Raw genomic sequence first — 24,362 nt, forward strand, 5'->3', positions numbered from 1 at the left:
AGTAACATTGGAYGAATATAGAAGGAGCAAAGACTCAGACCGTCATTTATCAGTGTGTCTGTCAGTTGATCATTGATGACTCCTTAGTAACTTATTTTATTGATTTGTGAACATTAAGCTCTGTGTGTATTTCTCTGACCATGCTTTTGTGTGAGTATTGATCTCTTTAAATATTGTATTTTTCTGACCATGCTTCTGTTAAATAAAAATATCTTATTATTTCAGGTTGCTGTTGTTAAAATGAAGTGTACAGAGCGCATTTATGCAATGAAAATTCTCAATAAATGGGAAATGCTTAAAAGGGCAGAGGTAAGTAACACGTTTTTTAAACACAGAGAATTTTTAAAAGGACATTAGGAAGATTACATTGAAGCTCTTCAGATTAGGAAGAATTATTTCATGAGCATAGGAGCTTCGTTCTTTTCTCTTTTTTTTTTTCCTTAAGCTGTTTTAATGCAATCAAGTCTGACAGTCCCTTCCAGGCATCTGTTGTTCTCAGCATTAYTGTGTATTCGTTTACCAGACAGTCTGCCCTAGTTCTTACTCTGAATTTATTGGCCAGATTTTTGTTTACAGTAAAGGCAAGTTAAAGACTACATGAAAGCTGAGATTGGTGCTACTATGACATTCACAGCTGTATACAAAAACRTTATGAAAAGGTCTTTCTTCTCTTCCATTCAGAAAACATGCATTAAGGAGCTTTGCATCTACRGTTTGTAACAGGATTTGTATAACTAGTAAAACTATAACTAAAGATTTTGSAATCAGAGGTTCAGATTGTAAAACAAACACATTAAGAAGGTAAATCTGTTTAAGAAGGATAATTTTGGCAAAAGGAGGTGTACACTGTCACAACAAATTGTGTAAATCTAAAGGTGATTGGGTGCTTCACACATTAGGGAAAGAATACTAAGAATACACAGTGGGAACCAGCTTCTTAAGGATAGATATTTCTAGGATACCTTCTACTGCATGGTAGAAGAAAACCTTATGGCAGATATATAATATTATGTAAATTAGAAGATAAATGAGCARTAGATTTGAAGAGAAAAGACGTAGTGCATCAGGACTTGTAGCAGCTCTGTTAAGGGCAAGCAATAGCTGCTTTGCTGAGCTTGCTGACCTTTCCTTCTGTCCCCTTCCTGACACCTCCTCCCCCCAACCTGCCCTTGCTAGTCCCTCCCTTCCTTTCAATGAGTCAGTGCCAGGCCTTTTCCTGTGACAAAAATCTCCTCCCTCTTGTTAAGCCCCTCTTCACCAGTGCCTTTGCCYGATTTAGTCACAGTCTGTCCATCCATCCATCCATCCATGCGCTTCTTTAGAGGCGGCAGCAGCCGCTCTCCTTTGAGCTGTCAGGAGATTTCACACCCTGGGCTGTGCTGCATCAGCAGTTCTGCATTAAACCGTTCCCTGTATGAGGGAAATTCAGTGTCCTTTCTGCGTAGATTTCAGCTGTGTCAATTCATTGGTCAGTATAGAATTATTTTAAACAGAAACGTTTGCAGGGTCTCCCAACCATTGGAAATCCAGCTATGCTGCCTTACTTCAGTCATTTTTAAAGTGATTTCATTAAGTGGCCTAAGTAGATGCAGCTTTGCATGTAGAGAAGACAGCTGTTTACAAATTGTATTCTAATCATGCAGCTAACTTATCCTCTCAGGCAGGCATGAAGGATGTATAATGAGCAATAGTTTTCCCAATACACAGTTAGGAAAAGTAACAGGCAAAAAAAGTTCTCTTTTGCTGATTTTCCCCATCTACAAAGAACAATAAAGGAACTGTCTTCTCTGTGAAACCACTTTGTCTTTTCCTGTTCAGTTTGCTTTCTTGATTTGGCTTTTCAGGATGAACAGTGTTATAATCTGCATATCAACTTCATGCAATATCTGGATGTTAAAATTTCCCAAATGTGGTAAAACCTGTTAGTTTTTAAATAAATCCTGCAAGAATATAGTAGCCTCTTCAATAGAGCCTTACGCTGAAAAGGCAGACTTCAGGTGTTTTATTAATCCACCTCATCTATTATTATATAAAAATATTATCATTTTTATTATGAGTGGTCTAAGAAGCATGYCATTGCACTGGTTTATAATTGTTGTGTGTGACCTAAAACATAGCAAGAAGCTAGCAAAATACTGTTTATTCATGTACCAGATGCAAGAAAAAAATCCATATGGTTGGAAGCCAATAAAGTAAAGGAGAGKTTATTGAATATCACCTGACAGCCATAAATGGGTTGGAAGCAAAAATAGGCATGTCATTTATGTTGATRAGGACCATTTGTATTCGTTGTTCTGACAGCAAAATACATAGTCATTAGCGTATTACTGTTGACAGCTCCAAATAAGTCCTGACTGGCTGATTAGGTAGCCTGTCATGCTTTTTCAAGTCACGTCTCAAGGCCTTTTAAGCTAGTGTAAGCAGAGAAGGAGAGTTTTATCCTCTGAATTCATGATGATGCAGAGTGTTGAGCAGCATTACTTGGTTTTCAGTGTTTATAACATTCCCTCGCTATTTGAGGTTGCACAGTGAACTGGATCAAGGGACTGATGTCTTAGAAAATAAACAAACTAGTTTTCTGTGTTGGCAGCCTCCTCACATCGTGGTGCCAGGAGATCTGAGAAGTGCTGTGCTCTGGTGCTGCRGGAAGAGGATAGGATTACTTGGAGCTGCTGTAGCTGCCAGCCTTTTTTGCAGAGCACTGCTTTGGCCTTGCATTCATAAACCGTTAAACCACTCAGTTGGCATTTAATTACAATTTACTTTTCTTTGCACCAGTGATTGCTAATTTACAATGTGACCACAGCAGGGTCTTCTTGTGTAAAAATGTAGATTCAATTTTGCTTCCTTTGGGGGAAAAGTAGTTAGAGATACATTTTTAAGGTGCAGTGTATGGTAAGGCCTGTGCTTTCCAGGCATATTTCCATMAGTACATTTTCTAAGACATCTGAAGAAGTGGCAGTGACAAAAAAAAAAAAAAGTCAGTTCTTGTGTAGAACCCAAACACTTTAATCTGCAGCTGCCAAATATCCTGATAATACCTGTCTGGATTGAGAGTAGTAGAAGAATCCCAAGGTCTGTTTGTTGATAGTTCTGATCCAATAAAAACATTAATATATTTTTATTGAGGAGGACTCGCTTGAAGTTTATGAAAGTTGGTTTTATGTAAAGATGCTGAGAAAACCTGTTCGACAGAGCTTGCTTCTCTGAACTGTTGCAGTGTGCTGTTTGAAGTAGAGGAAAGAATATTGAAAATGAAAATGTGTTATACTGGACAAAGATAAGACAGTAATAGTAAAATCTGCTTATTTCTATAGTGTGTTACCAGTGTCTGGAACTGGACCTGTAATGTAATAAAAGTATACATGGGMCTGTTTTCATAAAGATCTTTATCAGAAGAATCAGACTTACTTTCCTAAAGCCATTTTATTTCTGCTACAGATAGTAGTGRCAAGTTATAATTTTCTGACTTTTAAAAATGTTTTCTAAAACGAAGTTTTAGCTTTATCTTGAATTGGTTTGTGGGCTTTTTGGTGTTGGGGCGTATTGGGTGTTGGTGTGAAAATTTTCGGAATTTTGGAGAGGGGAATTGTGGTGGGGTTTCTTTGTTTGGTTTGGGTTTGTTTTGTTTTGTTTTTTAAAGTCGCAGTCAGGATTAGAGTGACTGAATGCCTGACTAAAACCTGCAGAGATTCCCTGGCATGTCACTTGTGCAGACTGAATTCCAGTGAATAGAGACCTCTATTCAGTAATTTGAAATAATCCCATAAAACATCCATATATATTCATCCTGTGAAAACTRCTTGTTGATATTGACAATGGCTTTTCCCCCTGTCTTCCTTTAGACAGCTTGCTTCCGAGAGGAGAGAAATGTCTTGGTGAATGGAGATTGTCAGTGGATTACTACATTGCACTATGCCTTTCAAGATGAGAACTATTTGGTATGTTTGATTAATCACTAAWTAAAAGTTTTGGGTTGGGAAAGAACTTTATTTTTGGTATATTTTAAGAATATTAGTATATTAAATCCATCCACCTCATGCCACACAGCAGTGTTTCGATATTCTTGTTTTGTCCTTGAAAAAAGAATTCAAAAAGACTGACTGTAACTCCAGGAGAGTGAGAAAATTTTGTGGGACTGTAATATATAGAGGTTTAGTTAAGCATCTTGAATTAACTAATCTCCTCTTGCATAAAAAAATACCATGTTCACATTTAGTATTTTGGATAAGGTTGCAATTAAGTAATTTGAGAGGTGTTAACTTTGAAAAAGGAAAAAATATTTTTATTTTATTTTAAACTTTCAGAATGTCTTTTGAAGCACGATTTTGTTTTAAACTGGTGAAAGTAATTTAAAAGTTTGGTGTTTTAAAATGCTTAGGGGGAAAAAGAGCCGACTTCTTAAGAATATTTATAAAATAGGTTTTTAAATCAGCAGATTGGTCATATCAATAGTTTGAGAGACTTCAGCAAACATTCATGGAGAAAATCGGTACTCCTAGATGATTACTGGAACTGTGACATACAAGCCSTGTTTACTTTAGTCACAGAGTGCAAGAGAGTCCTGGTTAGGAGCAAAGTCAGTAAATCCCCAGAATTCTGCTATAWACTGAACCCTACAGCTTCCCTGTGGCTACATCAGGCTGGGTTGGCAAACTTGCTATTTCTGTAACATCTGACATAATTGTAGTGTGAAAGTTSTCACCTTTGTAGCACTTCAGTACCACTTTAGCAAGTAATGAATATAAATAAGGAAAAATGTATTTATAAAAGGCTGCCAAAGAGTTCAGGAACTAAGCAAGAGTTAGAAAATACTCAAACATTTCCACAGATACTGAGACAAAACGCATTACTTTGTCATGTTTGAATTATTTTTAGAATAAAAAGCACATTGTGAGAAAATAAGTAGTCACATCTTAGGCTCTCATTTACAGGCTATTTCTATTGAATGCYTTGTGATAGGTCCAGATTTTTAGTCTCTCACAAGTTCAGTTATCTCTCGCACTGCCTCATTTCAAATCAGCTTATAATTTCAAATTCCCACAGAACCCACCTTCATACTTGCATGAAAACCATCCTATATTGTATTTCCAAGTAGCTTGTAAGAATGGAGCTGTCTAAGGAAAAGTTGTTAGCTGTGAGAGATAAGTAACAGTAAAGACAGCATAGAGGGGGATCTTTTCTCAAAATTCCCAAAGGCATTTAGATATTGAAGTTTCATTTGACGGCAGAATGTAGACATCTAGCATCTAATTTAAGATCCAGTATCTAAGAAAGTCAACAGTTCTGCCCGGCAGCCAAAGCCAGAAGATTCCCAGCTTGCCTGARGTCTGCTTCCTCATGTGCTGAGATAGTGCCTTCCAATTTGGTCTGTTACTCAGAAACCAGCTCCTGTAAATGTCTGGTGCTCACAGATGGAGTGGATCTGCATCTCAGTCACCGTTGTAAATGATGCATGAAGAAAAGGTGGAACACATCGGGAAACCAATTCATCCAAAAACCTGARCAGGTGGTTCTCTTCTGTGTCAGTACTTGTCCAGGGGCTAAGAGATCTCTATTCAGTTTTCTTTGGAGCTTGAAAAAGTTTACAGCCACATTTTTCCTCATCCTGGAGAGTGCTGCCTTGCTACAGAGCCCAGTCAGATTTGGTTTACTTTTTAACTGTGCTATTCAACCATGATCCTTTTAAAATGGAATATAAAGCTGAGAATAAAACAAGAACAGACAGTGGAGCTTGGTTTTCCAACCTGGTCCTCTGCAAGAGAAAGCTCTAGATTCCAGTATTTCCTCCCAGTGATTTTTGTGCATAACATCTAGTGATTCTTAAATGYAAAACCACGTGAAACAACCCTGAGCAGAGGGAAAGCCTAATGCCTTCYCCCACCTAGTGCTCTGCCTCCTCTGGCTGTATGATAAAAGGTTCAGAACAAGACAAAGAGATGGTAAGATACTGTGATAGAAAAGTAGTAGCTGCCTTTRGAGTCTGCAAGTATTTAGGGTTTTATTCTCGCTATTTAATATTAGCAGAGCATTTGATAATGCAGAACTTACATTTAAGCAAGAAATGCAAAATTCTGTGAAATTTCTAATTCTGGAGTTCATTTTCTGGTTCTGCTCTTACAGTTTTAAAACCTTTCAAGCAAATACACCATACATTGCTATTTTCTAAACAGCCGATTCTTAAATGACATTGCATGGAAATTCTAGCATAACTTTTTTCTGGTTCTTAAAACACTTCCCTAAGAGACAGTCTAAGTTAAGATGGGTTAAGTAAGCCTTGGGTGATTCAGCTCAAACAGATACAGTGTAAGTATAGTCCATGAATGTTGGAAACTTGTATGGGACTTGAAGTTTGCCATGTCTTCCAGATCCAAATCCCTTAATTTTCTTTCCCAGTCTCATTCATGAAGAAGGGTATATGTTTATTCAACTGCTGGCAGRCTCTAAAAGGCTTCTGAGTACTCAGAGAGTATTTTGATATCCTTTTTTCCTTTGATTTCCTACTACTCTCACCTTGTTTGATGTAGTGAGTTCCCTGGAAGAAATGCAACACCTCTAGATTTCAGCATCAGAATAGCCTTTGTTTTAACCCCATAAGAAGGGAGAAGCACCTCCTGGCGAGCAGATCATTTTGAATTGAAAGATTAATAAAGTTCTACTTCCTCATAAAAGAGGTCTCACCATCTTTCTGTGATCYAAGTGCCTCCGTCACCTGAATTCCTGTTGAGTTATGAATGCTTTGGGATCTGACAGAAGTGCATTACCTTGTCTCTGTCAGGCAAGATATTTTGCTTCCCACTGAAGGCTCTATGAGGTCTCTTTGCTTTGAATTCGAGAGAAACTATTTCAAAATTATATCGCTCTTAGAAGATTGATGGTTTCAGTCTGTAGCATTTTGTTTTCAGACATAATTGTTGGCGTGTGTACATTGTTCAGTACATGTTTAAAGTTCCTTGGAGCAATACCCACAGATTGGTTTCAACATAAGTGATGCAATTTGCCTATCAGATTAAACTGTGATTTGAATAAGATAGAGAAAAATATCAAAACCCATGGCTTTTGGAGTCACTCTTTTAATCCAAAAGATAGTGAAGAAATTGTTATATTGTATTTTGTGTTCTTTGCTGTTATCTTTAATTTGCTTCCCTTGTGGAAAAAGAGTCTGTGGCAGGGAGAGTGGATTCTAGGTTGCTTTACTTTGAAGAGAGAAATAAGATGACTGCTTTGAAAGCTTAACYCCAGAATAAGCAAAGTTRGTCCTAAAACCCACATATCAAATCRTCTTGAGAAACATGGGGCAAAATGGCTTAAGACTGGTAGTACTAGATGAAGTCGTAACACTTGAAATTATGTATTTAGGTGGATAATGTAATGAAATACCTGAAACATAATCTTTGTTTTGTGATACGAGAAACAAATAGCATTCCTGAGTCCTTTTCTTTCATGTCRCCCTCTCAGTATTGGTCCTTTTCATGGATATGGTGATGACTGATTGGCCTAGGAGGCTGTTTACTTTTTCACTGAAATATATTCAAAGGAACATTATCTTTGGCTTTCAAGTTTCTCACTTTAGTGCCTCTGGCTTGAAGTGCTTTTGGCTTGTCATGGGTACCCATGTATAGTAGAGTAGTGTATAGTGTCATTCAGCTCCTGCCAGCTGTGTTATGCATCCCTGATGTGGAATGTGCCAAGATGAGTATTTGAAGATGTTGATGTGATAAGTACCACATTAGAAAYGAGTAGTATTGAAATGGTACCAAAACTAAAAGTAGTAATGAAATATATATTTTAGGCTAAGCTGCATCAAATATTGATTTTAACTGTACTTTTTCTTTCGTCATCCCCTGGAAATTTTCAGTTTAAGAGTTGATAATCTGCATTAGTTTTGGTGATATTAKGTCATTTTCTTTGTGATACTGGTTAAGCCAGACATAAACTGACCTGATTTACCTCTTTGTTGCTCCCATATTTTGTTTGGGTTTTTTTTAATTGTAGGAACTAATTGCTGATGTGTCATTCTTACTGTGGCTATTAAAGGAATATGATAACTCTTTATTCTAAGTAAGTAAATAAAAGGAAAACAGCAGACCACTAATTCTGACTRCTTTTCACACCCATAGGAAAAAAATAGTGAAGGGTTTTTTTCCAGGGGTTAACTGATGAACTTAATTTTTTTTTTCTCGCTAGCTGTCTCTCAGTACTTGATGCTCTGTTTCTCCATTTTCAGTATCTAGTGATGGACTACTATGTTGGTGGTGACTTGCTGACACTTCTCAGTAAGTTTGAAGACAAGCTTCCTGAAGATATGGCTAGATTCTACATTGGTGAAATGGTGCTTGCTATACATTCCATACATGAGCTGCATTATGTGCACAGGTAAAATGCCTTCTCATCTGGCAAAAAATAYAAGTACAATTATATGAAGTCAATTCCAAAGATACTGCTGTGTATACAATGAGCACAGTAGCCACAGGCAAACTACTGTGGTACATGCTTACTATACATGGTGTAATAACTGTATAAGCTATTATATTTTAAATATCAAGTTTTGATAGATTGATATCAGAAGCAGTGACATTTATCTGACYAACCTTTTACTGACTCTTCTATTTTTAATCAGGGCTCTTGACTTATTCTCAATTCACTTAATAAATATTTATCTGCCTTTGTACAAGCCAGCCWAGAAGTTTGAAGCAGTCTGAAATGGTTTGAACTTTCTACGGATGTTTAGACATTCTGCAAAATTTATGCACAGTAAGCCCATGATAACATCAATGCATCTACTTACCTGAGGTCATTCTCAAACACGTTTTGTAATCAGTGGGCATGTGCTGGTCTAATTGTTTTTTCACACAAGATGTATATTCTGAATCAGTGGCTACCATCAAGTAAACTTAGGTTGTGGTTGGTAGTAGCTGTACAATTAAAGTTTAAAAAGCATAGGGACTTCTCAACTGCAATGCTTTGAATTCTTTGCTTGCACTTTGATTGCTGTTTTAAAAATTTAAAAGAAAATATATTTAAACTCTATATATTTAAACTCACTCCTGTGAGTAAATGTGGATGATACTTGGGGTTTTAAAAATGTTACAGCCTCAGAGAAGTTCATCAGAGGCACCATTGCACCAATTTCCAAGGAAGGTGGCCTGACTTACTGAGCAGCTACATCTTTTCATGGGGCTGAATGAAGGTCTGTTGTGGCAATAGGAATATGTGGTTCTGTGGCCAAAACACATGCTTTGGGTAGGATRTGTGCCAGTGCTCAAGACATTACTGCTTGGCAACTGCAGTGGATTAGGAGGAAGCATGATTGCTCTGGAGAGGGTTTCAAGGACCCTTTAAGGGCTTAWACGACCTGTTAGCTGCAGATAGGAGACAGTGGAGCTCAGAGAGGAGGCATTAAGCCTTTCAGAAYAGCAGTACTGGTCCCTGAGGCAAGTGAGAGCTGCATGCCAAGCAGAGATTGGCTCATGCTGCAAATGGCACTGAGAGCAATGTTCTTTAAAAAAAACAAACAAATTAGTATACAGTTGTATATTAGTTTTCTTAGTCCCCTGCAACTACTGAGCTTGACTTGTGGTTGTGGGATTGTAAAGGAAATGTTCCRATATCTGGAATTGAAATGTATGGAATAAGTTAAACAATGCAGAATTACTAATTAATTTATTGGGCAAGCATAGTTCAATTTTCTCAACACATATTTTTGTGTATTATCACAAGTAAATATGCATTTACATTTATGTTGACAGGYATAGATTATCATTTATTATTTTGTGTTAATACTGCTAATGAGCAGTAGTATTAGTGACATTTCAGAAATTAATTTCAGAGCATTAGCCCTTGGTTAAAAAGGTTAATTCAGGTTTGTGTTGGAAAAATGTATCAGGTTGGCAGGATTTTTACACATATGAGGACACTTTATTAAACCTATCACAGGTTTTCCTCACAAGTTTTCTCAAGTGTGRAACTGGAATTTGGCACCTTAAAAATCAGACATTGTCAGCTTCCACATCTGTAGCAAGGTGTATAAGATAAGAGCACCTTATTTTTCTTTACTCCTAGTAATTCTAGTCTCCACCTCAAAGATCAGGCTGAAGGTGTTGTACAGTTTTAAAGTTTTTCAACACATATAGTAGCATTAGACACTTCACATTTGAAAAGAAATACAGATTTTATGATGCAGCAAAACTGCTGGGTTTATGGTTGGTCAGGAGAAGAGTGTCTTAAATAGTACCTTWAAAAGATTTTGCTCARTGGGTAAAATTTGGTGTTATTTTGATGCAAGATTAATCTTTACAAGCAGAGCTAATAWTGTGTGTTTAAATCTTTTCACTTCTTTCTATTTTAACAGGGACATAAAGCCTGATAATGTTCTTTTGGACATGAATGGCCACATACGACTGGCAGACTTTGGGTCCTGTCTGAAAATGAGTGAAGATGGCACAGTATGTATGAAGCAAAATTTATTTGGGTTGCTGGTAGTGGGACCTTATAAGTGAGCTGCTGGTTTTATGTAAATTAGACATCATCAGTGTGCATCAGGGATGTGATAAGATAGTCAGCTTTCTGACAAGCTAAAAACTGAGGGTGCAGTGTAACTCAGCATACGTAAATGCATTTTTTATRTTCTCGTCTCCTTGTTTTGGAGGCTGCTAACCTTTAAAGTTATCCTTTGCTATCTATATTTTTCACTTTTTCTTCTAATTACTGTTTGAGTCCAAGGGGGAAGGGTCACTGACCAGCTACACCAGTTAGGCACATGCAAATAGGGAGTCACCACCCCTGCAGGTGTTGAAAGGATGTGTAGATGTGGCATTTAAGGAACATGATTTAGGTGGACTTGGCAGTGCTSAGTTAACAGCTGGACATAATGATCTTAAAGGTCTTTTCCAACCTAAATGATTGTTTTGATTCTACAATTAATAAGCAGTATGCTTTTGACAAATGAAGCAGCAACATGATGGTAATTGGCCATCTTGTGCAGCAGATTGGCTGTACCTCAAAAAGCTAAATTACTTGTGACAGGTTTTGTTTGTTTTGCCTCGTTTAGGGCACTTCCAGGGGTGCCAGTCATGCCAAAGTATGGCATGCAGCTTCGTTCACTGGTTTTGGCACAAACTCACATCKTGGTGATGTTCTGTAATCATAAAATGCCTGCCATATTAAAATGCAAAATGAAGGAGCCATTAGAATTGAGAACATATTCCTAGAGATTACAGCTGCCCTGATGGTCAGGGCTTCYCTACTACTCGTGCACAGGGAAATTTCCCCGCCCTACTTCTGTAGTGCATCCAGTTGCACATTAGGCAGTAAACATCTGACTGATTTCTGCCATAATAAAACTTACCCAGGAAACTTGTTYTGTGATCTTCAAATGAAACTGTAAAATTCAGGAGTAGGATTTGATCTCCCTACTTACTCATTTTTCATTGCAACTTCTGGCAGCCAATTGCAATTTTAAAATACATACAAATGACACGAAGGCAAAATACATTTCACAATAGCTGTGATTATTTGGGGTTTCTACTGTGTTCAGAACAAAATATGTCAACTGATTTTATGCTTTCATAGAATGGAACTTAATCTTCACAGTCTTTGTTATTTTCTTAGTGTTTTCTTTTTTATGTTGCAGTGAATTAATAAATCTCTTCCTTCTCCAGAATCATGTCCTGGAGTCTCTGTTTGTCAGAAATATTAGTGTTTGAGTAAAAAAGTTGCTGAGAGAAACAGAGAACTTACAAGAATTATGTTTGCCTTATTTTTAAGGTACAGTCATCAGTAGCAGTGGGTACTCCTGACTACATCTCTCCTGAGATACTGCAAGCAATGGAAGATGGAATGGGGAAATACGGGCCTGAGTGTGACTGGTGGTCACTGGGTGTCTGCATGTATGAAATGCTGTATGGTGAAACACCCTTCTATGCGGAGTCGCTAGTGGAAACCTAYGGGAAGATTATGAATCATGAAGTAAGAGCTGTATTCTCTTGTGTTCTGAGTTTGTAATGTTTATAGAAAAACTTACACTTAAAGATATTGATGTGATGATATTCTTTGCTTTTTCACAGGGTTTTAGATCCATGTCATGTAGGTTTGTTGGTTCAGGTTTTAGGAATGCTTGCTTCTCTGAATTGCGGAAATGTAATTCTTTGACAAATTGAGATTTTTCTCTAAATGCTGATGTTATTGTTGGAAAATCTAAGCAATCATCACAAAATCAGAATAAAAATTGATTTGATTTGGTTAGGCCAAATCAAAGTTTCCTATGGACTGTGCAGRAGAGATAAGTTCATGCATTATTTACACATCTGTGCACATTTTCTGTCAAGCTGATAACAGTACCAAAAAGGCAACAAGCAAGTCAACCAGTGTAGACATGAGCTGCATGAAGAATTTGAGTTTGGGAGGAGTTTCYTGGAATGGCAGTTGGTAGAAAAACATGAACTTGAGCTGCATGGAGAACATGCGGTCAGGGGGTTTGTCCAGGGTCAGAGTGGTAGGGAAGTGCTGGAAGTTGTGCATTTTGAACATTAGGGAGTAAAATAAACCAGCCCATGGTGTCCTTTCAAGAGCTGTATTMGAAGGACATATTTATGTGCATGCTCACCCTAGGTAGCCAGAAGGTGTTGCACAGGGTGTTTTATTGCATTTTCTTTTCCCCAAGGTCAGTGCAGTTCACTGGGGTTTACAGTGCTGGGCTCTCACAGTGAAGCAGGTAGATGAAACAGGAAATCCTTGCTAGAGCTGACACCCTTGCTGTGATGTGTATTAATCTCTCCCTTGCTTTAATTCCTTCAATGAATTAACTGATTGCTACTGTAACCAGATAAACTGGCTACCTGGCTCTTGAGCTCTATGGGAGGAAATTTGAAGCTGCTGTCCTGCAAACTTAATATTTTAATCTCACCTGGACACCTAATCAATGTGATTGTATGCTTTTCATTGGAAGTTTTAAAGTTCTAATTTAATTTATGATCACTTGGTCCTTAAAAATCTCATTTTTTAACTTGAAAAGTTGTATTTTAATACATGTATAGATATATATATATGTATAGATATATATATATTTATATGTATTTTTATATATTTTTATATATTTTTATATATTTAGATATGTGTATACACACACATCAGCAGCTGATCTAGTGGGTTGCATCCCTGACCAAAAAAGGGGGATTGAAACTAGGATGATCTTTCTGGTTCCTTCCAARCCAAGCCATCCTATGAGTCTATCATACATAAAAATATGCTGTTGTCTTTTATTGGAAAGTAAACAAAGAACGAGCAAGCCCMTCTCCCCAACCAAGCAAAAATCCCCAAAAAGCCTTTTTTGAATTATATAGTAGTAGTAACAATCTAAACTACAAATAAAGTTTTCACAGTTTTTTTAATYGAGAGTAATTTCAGTTGTTAGTGGTAATTACAGTTTTTAGATCTTACGTTTGTTTATGATAATATTTTTTAATGTAGATTATATTTTGGTAAGAAAACCAGGTGTTTAACCTATAAATCAAAAAAATATATTCTTAAATATGACAACATTTGGTAAAGAATTGACTACCATCATGGGGTTTTAAGAGCTGGAATTAATTTAATTTCAAGGAGTGCATCTCCAGRAGGATCAGTGGACCTCTGACTAAGAATACCAGTGAGAGTCTGCCTTTATTGTATTGTAGTCTGTAAATTCTGGTATGTCTTATAAAAAAGTTTACTTTTCCTTGCAGAGTTACTGTAATCACAGATCAAGCAGATCTGTATTAAAGAAATTGAAAAATGATTTCTTGTCCTCRAAATCCAATTTAAGACAAAAAGTCTGTCACTGAATGTATTGAATTGTGCTCTGTCATTCCTCACTGTAACTAGAGCAGTATTTGTCTATTCATTTCCAATTTTATTGGTGTAATTTAGTATGTATTTTTTAAAACTACAGTTGAGAGTTTTGGAATTTATTCCCTCTCTAAAAATTTCTCTATTTCTTTTGTTTTGTAGGAACGATTTCAGTTTCCATCCCATGTTACAGATGTATCTGAAGAAGCAAAAGATCTTATTCAGCGACTGATCTGCAGCAGGGAGCGTAGACTGGGACAGAATGGAATAGAGGATTTTAAATCTCATGCATTTTTTGAAGGACTTAATTGGGATAACATCCGAAACCTAGAAGCACCTTATATTCCAGAAGTTAGCAGTCCTTCTGACACCTCGAACTTTGATGTAGATGATGACGTGCTGAGAAATCCAGTGAGTTTTTATATATGTTTTCATATGTTACTGAAGGAAGTATGCAACCTTGCTGCACTGTAAGGTGGTAGTGAAGGGTGGAGAATTTATTTCAAAATAAAAGGTGGAGAATTTATTTCAAAATAAATTAAGAGATTAAAATAAAGTCACTTTGAATGCAAAAAATTCAGGTTTTTAATTTCTTTGGTATTTTAGGTTATGAAAAATGATGACTTGCTTTTTCAAGTGGTAGGACTTGCCAAAACATATTACTGTTACATGGTCAAAGTTGAAACATATTTAGGCAGAGGGAAAAGCCCCTTAGTTGCCCTTTCAATTTACTTTTACAGGCAGCTAGTATTTGGATTTACTCCTTTTCAAAGGTGAACAAAGAAAATCTGTCTTCAGAAAGACACATGTGTTCTCCATGCAGCTGGCAAGCACAGGTGTCCGAGTGAGACGACTCATTCTGATACTTCTCCACTCACTTAAGAGCCATGATGTTGATTCTTGGAGTAGGAAAGATTGGTATTCGACTCCTCCATTTCTTGTTTTATAGTTTACAAAACGAACAGGAGGAGTAGAGAGCTTTTGTGGTAATTTGTTCGCCAGCTTGTTTTCCAAGAAATKAAGAGTTTTTGGCACGTTTTTTGATTACATGTCTGACAATAACTAGAACACTAAGACTAACAGCATGTATTTTRGTGCCAGGTCACTTTTAATTAGGAACTTGAAATTTCAGGTTTCTCTTTACTGGCTGCATTGTGCTTTGAACTTGTTGAAATGCTGCCCTTTCAAGTGCCAGTTCAAGAGGCTCTGAAATTCAAGTCATTATGTTAGGCGACCTAATCTGAAATAAAGCTTGTCCAGAGGCAGTGGAGCATAACTGCRAATAGTCAACTGGTGTATTAAGAAAAAGCTTAGCTGTCTCTCTTTTAGCTGTTGGGCCTCAATCAAATATCTTKTACTCTCTRTGGGTTCTCTTGGGTTTTCATGCAYGTTGTTTCCATGCAGGAAGTGGTGCCACCAAGTTCTCACACTGGCTTTTCTGGATTGCATTTACCATTCGTTGGGTTTACATAYACAACTGATAGGTAAGCAAGGGATATATTCTTCATTAAACTTGTTTCCCAAATGCAGCTGATTCCTGGGAATTSTCATTTTTATAAACATGTAGAAAGGTTGATGTCCACAGGTGTACCTGTGGCTAAACCTTTTCCCCTTGTCTTTTTCTTCAGACGTCTGAACATATTTTGATTCTGTTTCCCAAGATGAAGATGCTTTTGTATTTAATATTTTACCAGTTTGRATTAAAAGAAAGTTAAGGGACTAGATGTGTCCATTGCAGTTCCTGCATTGAGAGGCTGAAAGCAAGTCTTGTCCAYACTGGGTATCTGCTGTGAACTGTTCAGGACTATCTCATTGCTCCACTGTCCTGCTGATGGGTCAGTTTAACACAGAGGGTTCTGAGCATGGACAAAGTGGCTCACTTTGAGTATCTTTGAAATGGCCTTCATCTGGCTTCACAGATCTCTCARACATATGCTTGTCTCTGATCTTAAGGTATTCTGGCCGTTTGTTATTCTGTTATTTSTCTTTGAGGGGATTTGTTGCCCCATGATCCCAGAAAATATATGTCATCCTTTTCACAGTGCAGTCATGTGCCTTAACTTAAATCCATCTTTGCCATGCTTTAAACTAAACTTTTGGGGTTGTCCCTCAGCTATCTCAGTGCAGATACACTTACCTGCTTCCTTTCCTGCCAGATACTAGTAACCTATAGCATGAGAGAGTTAACATTTCCAATCATTTAGGCAGTTTGTGAAGGTGKATCTGCATTATTGAAGTTGTGCATGCAGGTATCTTAATTTTACAGTAGCATGCACAGTAGCTGGGGAATAATAMCTTTACCCTGACAATTGTCTCTACAGTAACAATTACTGCACTAATTGTTCTTGTAAATTTAAGGTGCATATTTGGTGGAATCCCAGCATGTCACAGCYATAAACTGCTGTGAGTATTTATTAAAATGTCCTAACTTATGTGTTTCTTTTCAGCTCRTTATCTGATAGAGGCACTTTAAAGAATGTGCTGCAGTCTGACACTGTAACCAAAGATACAGATGTACAGCGAGATTTAAAGAACTCTTCACAAATAGAAGGTTATGAAAAGAAAATACGGAAATTGGAGCAAGAAAAGCAGGATTTGAACAGGAAACTACAAGGTCAGTGTTTTATAATTTGTTTGAATTCTTAGTTCTGCTCAATATATATATATATTATTGAAAATATATTCCTTTCTTTTGGATTTTAAGAATCTACACAGACAGTGCAGAACCTCCAAGGTCCAGTGTGTGTTACAGCAAACACAAGCCGTGATAAGGAGATAAAAAAATTAAATGAAGAAATTGAACGATTGAAGAACAAATTAACAGGTAAGCCTCTGGCATGGTAATTATCATGCTGCAATTTATTTTGCAATAAGTAGAATTAATGTTCTTGAGGTATTAAAAAACAAAGAGTTTTTTAAAACGTTCAATGTTAAGAGGCATTTCAGTTTTTTCCAGATGAGCACTCAACTAATTCTTCCACTTGCTTGGCTTGATAGCACATACTAGCATGGGAAGTCCAGAGTGTGATGAATTGTGTGGATAGATTTAGTTAAATTTATTTTGTGTGACAGTTTGTTTCCCTAAAAATCTCAGGAGATCCTGTTCTGTGACTCCTCTGTTTTGGGAGGAGTGTTGTGTTGGAGAGGTTTTACTTGGAGGTGCTTGTAAGACATGGGAGATGAAGTCTGGTTGCTCTTTAGTAACATAAAGGAGTAGATGGGGGGATGTGTAATAGTAGTTCACATTTAAATGTTTCTGAGCTCCTGCTCCCTTTGTGTTTCTGTTTGGTGATGCATTAATTAGGAAGCACTGTGCGTTGCAGAAAAACAAATACTGGCATCTGTCCTGAGGGAAGACTGACTCACCCATATCACTGAAAATCTGCTGCTTGACAATGCTATTAGTTTATCTGTGCAAACCTCCTGTTAGCACCTAATTTTTAAGTGGGAATCAGTGATAAACAAAATGGTAGTTTTGAATCSTAATGACTTGGCTGAGGGTTTTATAGAGGCGTGTATAGTGTGAGTTCGGATGCTGAGTTGCTGATGCTGATTTTTTAAAAATGCTTTTTCCCCATTTTGTTTGGCAATATTGGCACCTTTCTGTAGGTRTATGCACTGCAAAAATCAGCTCTACTCTCCTACATAGATTATCCTTCCAAAAAAAGCTTATTTTTATGTATTCTGAAATTAGTTTTGCATCACCRTAATTAGATTAAGGTTCTACTTCTGCACAGGGTTCAGGTTTATCTAGTTCTTCAACCAGTGATGTCCAGTTAAATATAAATTCTAGTAGTATGTTCTGATTTAAAAAGAAGTAGTATTGGTTCATGTAGGGTGGGAGGAAATTTGTTCTGAGGTGAGGAAACAAATAATACTTCAAGCATTAACAGCTGYGCTTGGAATCCTGAATACATCAGTTCATTTTCCTGTTCTGGCACAGACATCAGTGGAACTTGAGTGAGACAGTTATTCCCTGTGAAATTTCATATTTATTTGTCTAATAGAAGTAATAATTAAAACCAAACAGAGAATGACAGTTCATTTTCTTAGAATTAGTAAGACTGAGCACAAGTTCTTAAAGATGGCTATGTTGGGTTTTTGCACTTAAAACCAACAATTTCAAATCAAATTTGTTTGTTTTTCTTTGAAAGTAAATAGAGAACAAGCTGCCAGGAATGTGGGCAGTCAGCTCTCCAGCTTGCCTTGTGCAGGCTGGTATTTCCTTCCCAGACTATTTATTAATTCTTACCTAGTCTAGAAAATAAAYAGTCCTTGCCTGCCTTGCTGGATGCACTAATGTCTGTAGCCTTTTTGTTGTGTAATAAAAACTATTTAGGAAACACATTACTAGAACTGGAATTGGAACATCTGGAGTTTATTTTAATGCTTTCAGGGGCTAGAAGTTGTGTTCCTCAAAAGTAAAACAAGCCTTGTGCTRAGGCTTTTCGCTTAGAGATCACAATATTTGGGAGAATTTCCTTAAGGGGCTGAGAAAAATAAAATTATTTTGAGGTATCAGTGCCCCAAAGTTACTTTAAACAGTCTAAAATGATGGGAATGGGAAAGAAGTTCATTTTCCAAGCAAAATGATTTTCCAAGYCAATTTGCATGAGTAGTGTGGCTTGTTTTATTGGTGTTAATTTGGGRCCAGTTACCCAAATTACCTTTAATGTGCATTAATCTACAGATATAGGTAAACTGGAAGCACAGCTTGCAGATGCAGTGGCTTTTCGACAAGAACATGAAGACTCCATACACAAGTTGAAAGGACTGGAAAAACAGTGCAGAGTACTGAGGCAAGAAAAGGAGGATCTTCATAAGGTATTGATCCAAAGATTGATACTTGTAAAACTGTAAAGTGGTTCTAGAACAGTTACGTTGTGATTGCAATTCTAGTGTTTTAAATGCTGCTTTTTAAAACTATGCGGAGATGTTAGGGARCCTGTTTAGCAGTACAGCAGTAGCTTTCCAATGTATCACACTTTCTCTTTTGGAAGTTGATGGGCTTCTTATTTCAAATGTGTTCTGTTAGATGAAACAAACACCTAAAGAATGGTTTCAATTAAACTGTTTAATAATTATTCTTACTGTTTCAATAAAAGTCTGAGGGCAATCAAGAGAGACGTGAGAGCCTTGGGATGACTTATTAAGGGATCAGGAATACAAGTACTGTTCTCCTCCATTCTTCCAGTTTCAGGGAATGATGAGAGAGGAAACAGACCCAGCAGATACCTGGCTGGTATCCCTGGCAGAATTCTGGGATGTCTGACCATGGGTTAGTTTACATGGCACCAGACCTGCTGGTGACAGTTGGGGTAGACCTGTCTAGAAAGGGGAAAAGGATCTTTGCACAGATGCTAGCAGAGCTCATTAAAAGAGCCTATTTATTCTTTTTTATACCCAAAGGTTAATTATTGCTTAAGGCTGATGATGACTTTTATGTAATTGCAGAGTTAATTTGCTGCTGTGTAAATTATCCTTTTTGTTGCTTCCTAAAATTTAGCAGTATTTCAGTTTTAAGTCAGCAAAATATTTTGCAGGAAAGTAAATAGGGATTTGCATATACTACATACCACTTTCAATAATAACAGAAACAATAATAACAGAACCTGTATTGGAATAACTAGTTCTGTAAAAGTCTGCCAGCCATATTGTTCCTGAGCGTTCGGGATCCAAAAGTAATCCATGAACTAAAATCTCTGGGCTGTTTGTACACTGGAATTTAACAGTGTCTCTTCAGTCTGTTAACCACTGATAGGGGTTATTTACCAGATTGTGAGTAGTAGAGAAGGCAGATCTGCTGCTTCTGGTCTGAATACATTCTTTTTGGGAAGTTAATCCTCCTGCAGTGCTCCTACTAATGGCAGAAATTTTTAGAATTCCCTTGGCCAGGATACATTTATTTTGTTGTGTAGTTCTGCTCTTTTTCTTATTTTTTCCTGCCACTCTAAGATGATTTTATGTTGAACATTCCRTTTTGAACAAACAATTAATCCTGTTAATTTTTGTTAACTACTTTCTGTAAAGGAAACAGTTTCTATACATTCAGTTAMAGTATTAAGGAATACTTTGTTTTAAGGAATCTTCCTCAGTTGTCAAAAAAATTTCACATTTGCCACAGCCTTTCAGTGCTGGTACAGTGTATTTACGTCTCTCCTTAATCATATGTCTGCTTAAAGCATTCCTTTTAACAAGTTACAGATGTGCAGGTACATGGTGGTAATCTAAGTTATTTAGAAGTGAGGTGGCTTTGTATAGTCACATTTATAAGAAAGACTTCTGGTACACCAAAGGTAGTTTTGGAGCTGCCACACAAGCAGCAGAGTAATGGCTGTATTTGTATGTCACTGCAGCTGCTTAGCCAAAGGATTGTGTAAAATAACTATTAGAAATAATGTTTAGTAGTTATGTGAGGTGGTCAAAATTAGCTTATGTAGGTCCAGTTTCTTTCTTCTTTGAAAGAATATAGGGAGTTCAAATTACTCTTTTTATTACTTTTTTAAAACCAGCAACTTGTAGAAGCCTCAGAAAGATTAAAGATGCAGTCCAAAGAACTGAGAGATGCCCACCAACAGAGGAAGCTGGCTGTGCAGGAGTTCTCTGAGCTCAGTGAGAGGATGGGGGACCTGAGGTCCCAAAAGCAGAAGCTGTCCCGGCAACTTCGCGACAAAGAGGAAGAGTTGGAAGTGAGCATGCAGAAAGTTGATGCTCTGCGACAGGACATCCGTAAATCGGAGAAGATGAGAAAAGAGGTAACTTGTTAAAATAGCTAGTGCTCATGTTTCAGCTGCTGCTTATCCAGTACTTCAGATGTGATTGTATTGAAAAATTGGGAATGTCTTAGAGGGTTTTGGGTTTTATTTTCATTTGCACTCAGGCTGATTTGAATCGGGAGGAAAATGTTCTTACTATATGCCCAGTTTACTAGTTCTGGTGTTTTTATTCTTGTCTGACTCACAGTCAGCTTGAAATCYGTAAAGTTCAGTGAGTGTCTTCATGTGCTCTGAGGGTGGAGAATTTTGACTTCATTGGTTTTTTTAATTGAATATTTCTATTCAGCTGAAGGGAGGAATAGTGATACAGCTGTATATAAACTAAATATGTGGTTTTCCTTCCACTGTAGCTAAGTCATTATAAGAATATCTGAATATCTTTAAGCAAGTTAATTTCCAATTAGTATTTTAGGTAATTTATAGTTTTACATGAGATAACGTGGATAGCCATAAGAGGGCATAAGAAAAAGTTACTGTGGTYAATCTGGAGTGTTTTAATCACTGAAAAATCATCGTGTTTTCTGTATTCTCTGGGTGAAGTGTAGAAGAGAAATTCAAGAGCTCTATAAGTGTTGCTAGAAAACTTCTTGCAAATTGAAGGGCAGTCTATGAAAATGGAGTAGAAGATGAMGTTTCTAAGGCTTTTATCCATGAACAAGGAATGATGGTTAAGTGGGAACTGGTGAATTGCTGTGGCATATCATCTCTAGAGCAAAGTGCAGCAGGCATTCTTACTGTCTTTGTTCTTAAAAATCTCCTGTCTTTGTTCTTAAAAATCCCTCTGTACTCCCTTTCATAACAGTTGTATCAATCTTCTGTTCAGAGCACAGTCTAGAAGTTCATTATCTTGTCCCACAGTTAAGTACAATCTTTTTAAAAACAACTTTGCTAGTTTAATTTGAACACAGAAAAACAAATCTTACTCTTCCTGTCAGATTTTGAAACTGTGCCGTATTGCTTGAATTCCAGCAGCTGCCTTAGTTCCCACTAAATCTAAATTGTCTTTCTGATAAGCTTTCTGAAATCACTATATGGGTGATCAAGCTTATTTTGTTCCATAATTGCAAGGTAAAAATATTTAGTGTTCATATTTAAAGTGTTTTGTAGTAATTTGGCTCAGAGGTTGAGATTTTTAAGCTGCCTTACTTAGATACTGAGACATGGAGCTGACCTGTAAATGTGGAAGACTTTCTTGTTTCACAGCTGCAGAGACCTTCTAGTGTCATTTCCTTCTCTTTGCTTTAATAGGAGCTGTGCAGTTATCCCTGAATGGGTTTGATGTAGTTCACATCAGTACAAAGAGTCATAAAATAATAGTTCTCTGCATGTGACAGATGGATGCCTGAATCACTGGAGGCAAAACAATTATCATGACATTCTGAGATGGTTGTTATAGTGGTGTAACTTAAAATAGAAATAAGTARAACTTGCTGCTAGGCCATATGGAGGAAAGGAAATGAGTGACACAGATAGCACTATCATGTGTTGAAATGACCTAAAATGACTTGTTACAGCTGGAAGCCCAACTTGAAGAAGTCGTAGCAGAAGCATCAAAAGAACGCAAGCTCCGTGAGCACAGCGAGGTTTTCTCCAAACAACTGGAAAATGAACTGGAAGCTCTAAAGGTTACATGGTTTTTGACAAATATTTATTCATGGCCCAGAAGCTGTGATAGTTTGGCTTACTCAACTCTTGATACCAGTGGGAGTCTTAAAAAGTACAGCATTACTGGAAACCTGACCTAACCCATCCAGATTTATTTGGCTCTTTTGCTTGAAAGACTTTAATTTCTGGACACTAATGTCTTGAAAATGCCCAGTTTATATAAATTCTAAGCAGCTACTAAATCAATGTGATCCAAATCTGTTATCACTGCAACCCATTTCAACCCCTTATTATAGTCATATAAGCAGAACAGTMACTTCTGAGGCTTAATGCTTGGAGAGAGGCATCTTTTAAATCACTTGGTGCCCAAATAAAAGTTCTTCCAAAGTGCCACCAATTGGACAATTCTGACTTTTGAGAATATTCCCAAAATATAAAGACCATAGCTGCTTCCTGATGGTTTCTTCTCTGGTTCTGCAGTTGAAGCAGGGAGGCCGGGCAGCTGGTGCCACACTAGAACATCAACAGGAGCTTTCCAAAGTTAAGTCTGAGCTGGAAAAGAAAATCTTATTTTATGAAGAGGAGTTAGTCCGACGAGAAGCATCACATGTTTTGGAAGTAAAAAATGTGAAAAAGGAAGTACATGATTCAGAGAGCCATCAGCTTGCACTTCAGAAAGAGATCATGATATTAAAGGATAAATTAGAGAAAACAAAGCGAGAGAGGTAAGCTTTTGGGCAAGATTCCTTTACTATGGATTTCTTTTTGCTGTGCGTATATATTGCATTGAATGCACGCCTGTGCAGGCTGGTATTTCACCCTAACTCTGTTTATTCCTATTTGAAAACCCCAGTCTACAGGTTCAGCAGTGTGACTGTGTAAATGTTTCTGTTGCTTGCCCTTCTCTCTAGGCACAGTGAAATGGAGGAAGCAATAGGAACAATGAAGGAGAAATATGAGCGTGAAAGATCTATGCTCTTGGAAGACAACAAAAAGCTAACAACAGAAAATGAGAGGGTAATTATTTTATTAAACATATAATTCTTACTTCATTACTTCATGTTGAAGTAGTCTACTTACTGATCAGAACAGGATCTGTGAATGTTCAGGCACTGTCTGAATAAAAAAAAAATCTATGTCATATAAATATTAGAGATTTGGCTATGTAGTAACTTTAGTATCTTGGTACTGCTGTTTGGGGGATTGATTCCCACAATTTGGAGGACACCACCCTTTGATTCTTCATGAAGGTTGTGAAGAGAGAGAATCATTGGCACACTGCCTGCCTTCCTAATGGCTTACAGTTAAACCCTGCTCCTCTCTGAATTCTACACTTGTTTTTTATTTTCCTTTGTTTTAGATTATTTGGTGTAAACTGACAGTTCCACAAAAAAGAAGCCCATSTAGTTCTTCGCTCTGTGTTAGAACTCCCAGATAGTCCAGGGTGGTCTTGTTTGTTCAGATTCTAAAGGTGTGTAGGCATACATATATATGAAAAGTCTGAAACTGTCATAAGTCACAAGTGAAACTAATCTTTTGTTTCAGCTATGCTCCTTCGTGGACAAGCTAACAGCACAGAATAGACAGCTGGAAGATGAGCTCCAAGATCTAGCAGCAAAGAAGGAGTCTGTTGCTCACTGGGAAGCTCAGATTGCAGAAATTATTCAGTGGTATGTRTTGTACAGAGATCCAGATACGGCCACTTTCAACTTCTGAATTATTGATTGGCTTTTTATCTTTTTTTAGCATGTAGCTGGGCTTTGTGTCTCAGATCAATTAAAGCATGGTATTTCTGAGTGTTGATTTTGTTGAAATTGCCAGGTGCCACTGAAACAAGCACAAAGCAGAATCTTGCTGTCAACTTTCTTCAGTCTCTAAATGGATTAATAAGTCACCCAAATTGGAATATTTTGATAAATTCATTCAGGAAGTTGATCATGATTTAAAAGGTCAATGTTAACATACAGAACTTCACTCTAGCTGTACTAGACAAGAACCTCCACTTAATTCTTGCACTGTTCTTCCCTCTTTAGTTCACTGTTTTAGCAAACTGTGTGCAAGAATTTCAGTGTGCAAAACAAAAAGGACTGGAAGATAGCCCTTATAAAAATGGAGCAAGTAATATGCAGATTGTATTCCAAACTACAACAGTGAATC

The 24,362-nt window shown here is 37.1% G+C and overlaps 1 protein-coding gene across 1 annotated transcript in view; it reads left to right on the plus strand.

Moving 5' to 3' along the window:
* CDC42BPB (CDC42 binding protein kinase beta) overlaps positions 1-24,362 on the plus strand; it is a 90,225-nt gene that overhangs the window by 38,551 nt on the left and 27,312 nt on the right. Inside the window, exons 3-17 of the mRNA XM_057365746.1 lie at positions 226-309; positions 3,846-3,941; positions 8,228-8,376; positions 10,352-10,445; positions 11,767-11,967; positions 13,987-14,235; positions 15,229-15,308; positions 16,272-16,438; positions 16,529-16,648; positions 18,515-18,648; positions 20,337-20,579; positions 22,115-22,225; positions 22,686-22,930; positions 23,117-23,222; positions 23,751-23,875. Coding sequence (XP_057221729.1) covers positions 226-309; positions 3,846-3,941; positions 8,228-8,376; positions 10,352-10,445; positions 11,767-11,967; positions 13,987-14,235; positions 15,229-15,308; positions 16,272-16,438; positions 16,529-16,648; positions 18,515-18,648; positions 20,337-20,579; positions 22,115-22,225; positions 22,686-22,930; positions 23,117-23,222; positions 23,751-23,875 — 2,204 coding nt within the window. The remainder of the gene's footprint in view (positions 1-225; positions 310-3,845; positions 3,942-8,227; positions 8,377-10,351; positions 10,446-11,766; positions 11,968-13,986; positions 14,236-15,228; positions 15,309-16,271; positions 16,439-16,528; positions 16,649-18,514; positions 18,649-20,336; positions 20,580-22,114; positions 22,226-22,685; positions 22,931-23,116; positions 23,223-23,750; positions 23,876-24,362) is intronic.

The sequence above is a fragment of the Malurus melanocephalus genome, unplaced genomic scaffold (genome assembly GCF_030028575.1).
Source record: "Malurus melanocephalus ecotype Western Australia unplaced genomic scaffold, MMel_1.1 scaffold_57, whole genome shotgun sequence".
Taxonomy (NCBI): domain Eukaryota; kingdom Metazoa; phylum Chordata; class Aves; order Passeriformes; family Maluridae; genus Malurus; species Malurus melanocephalus.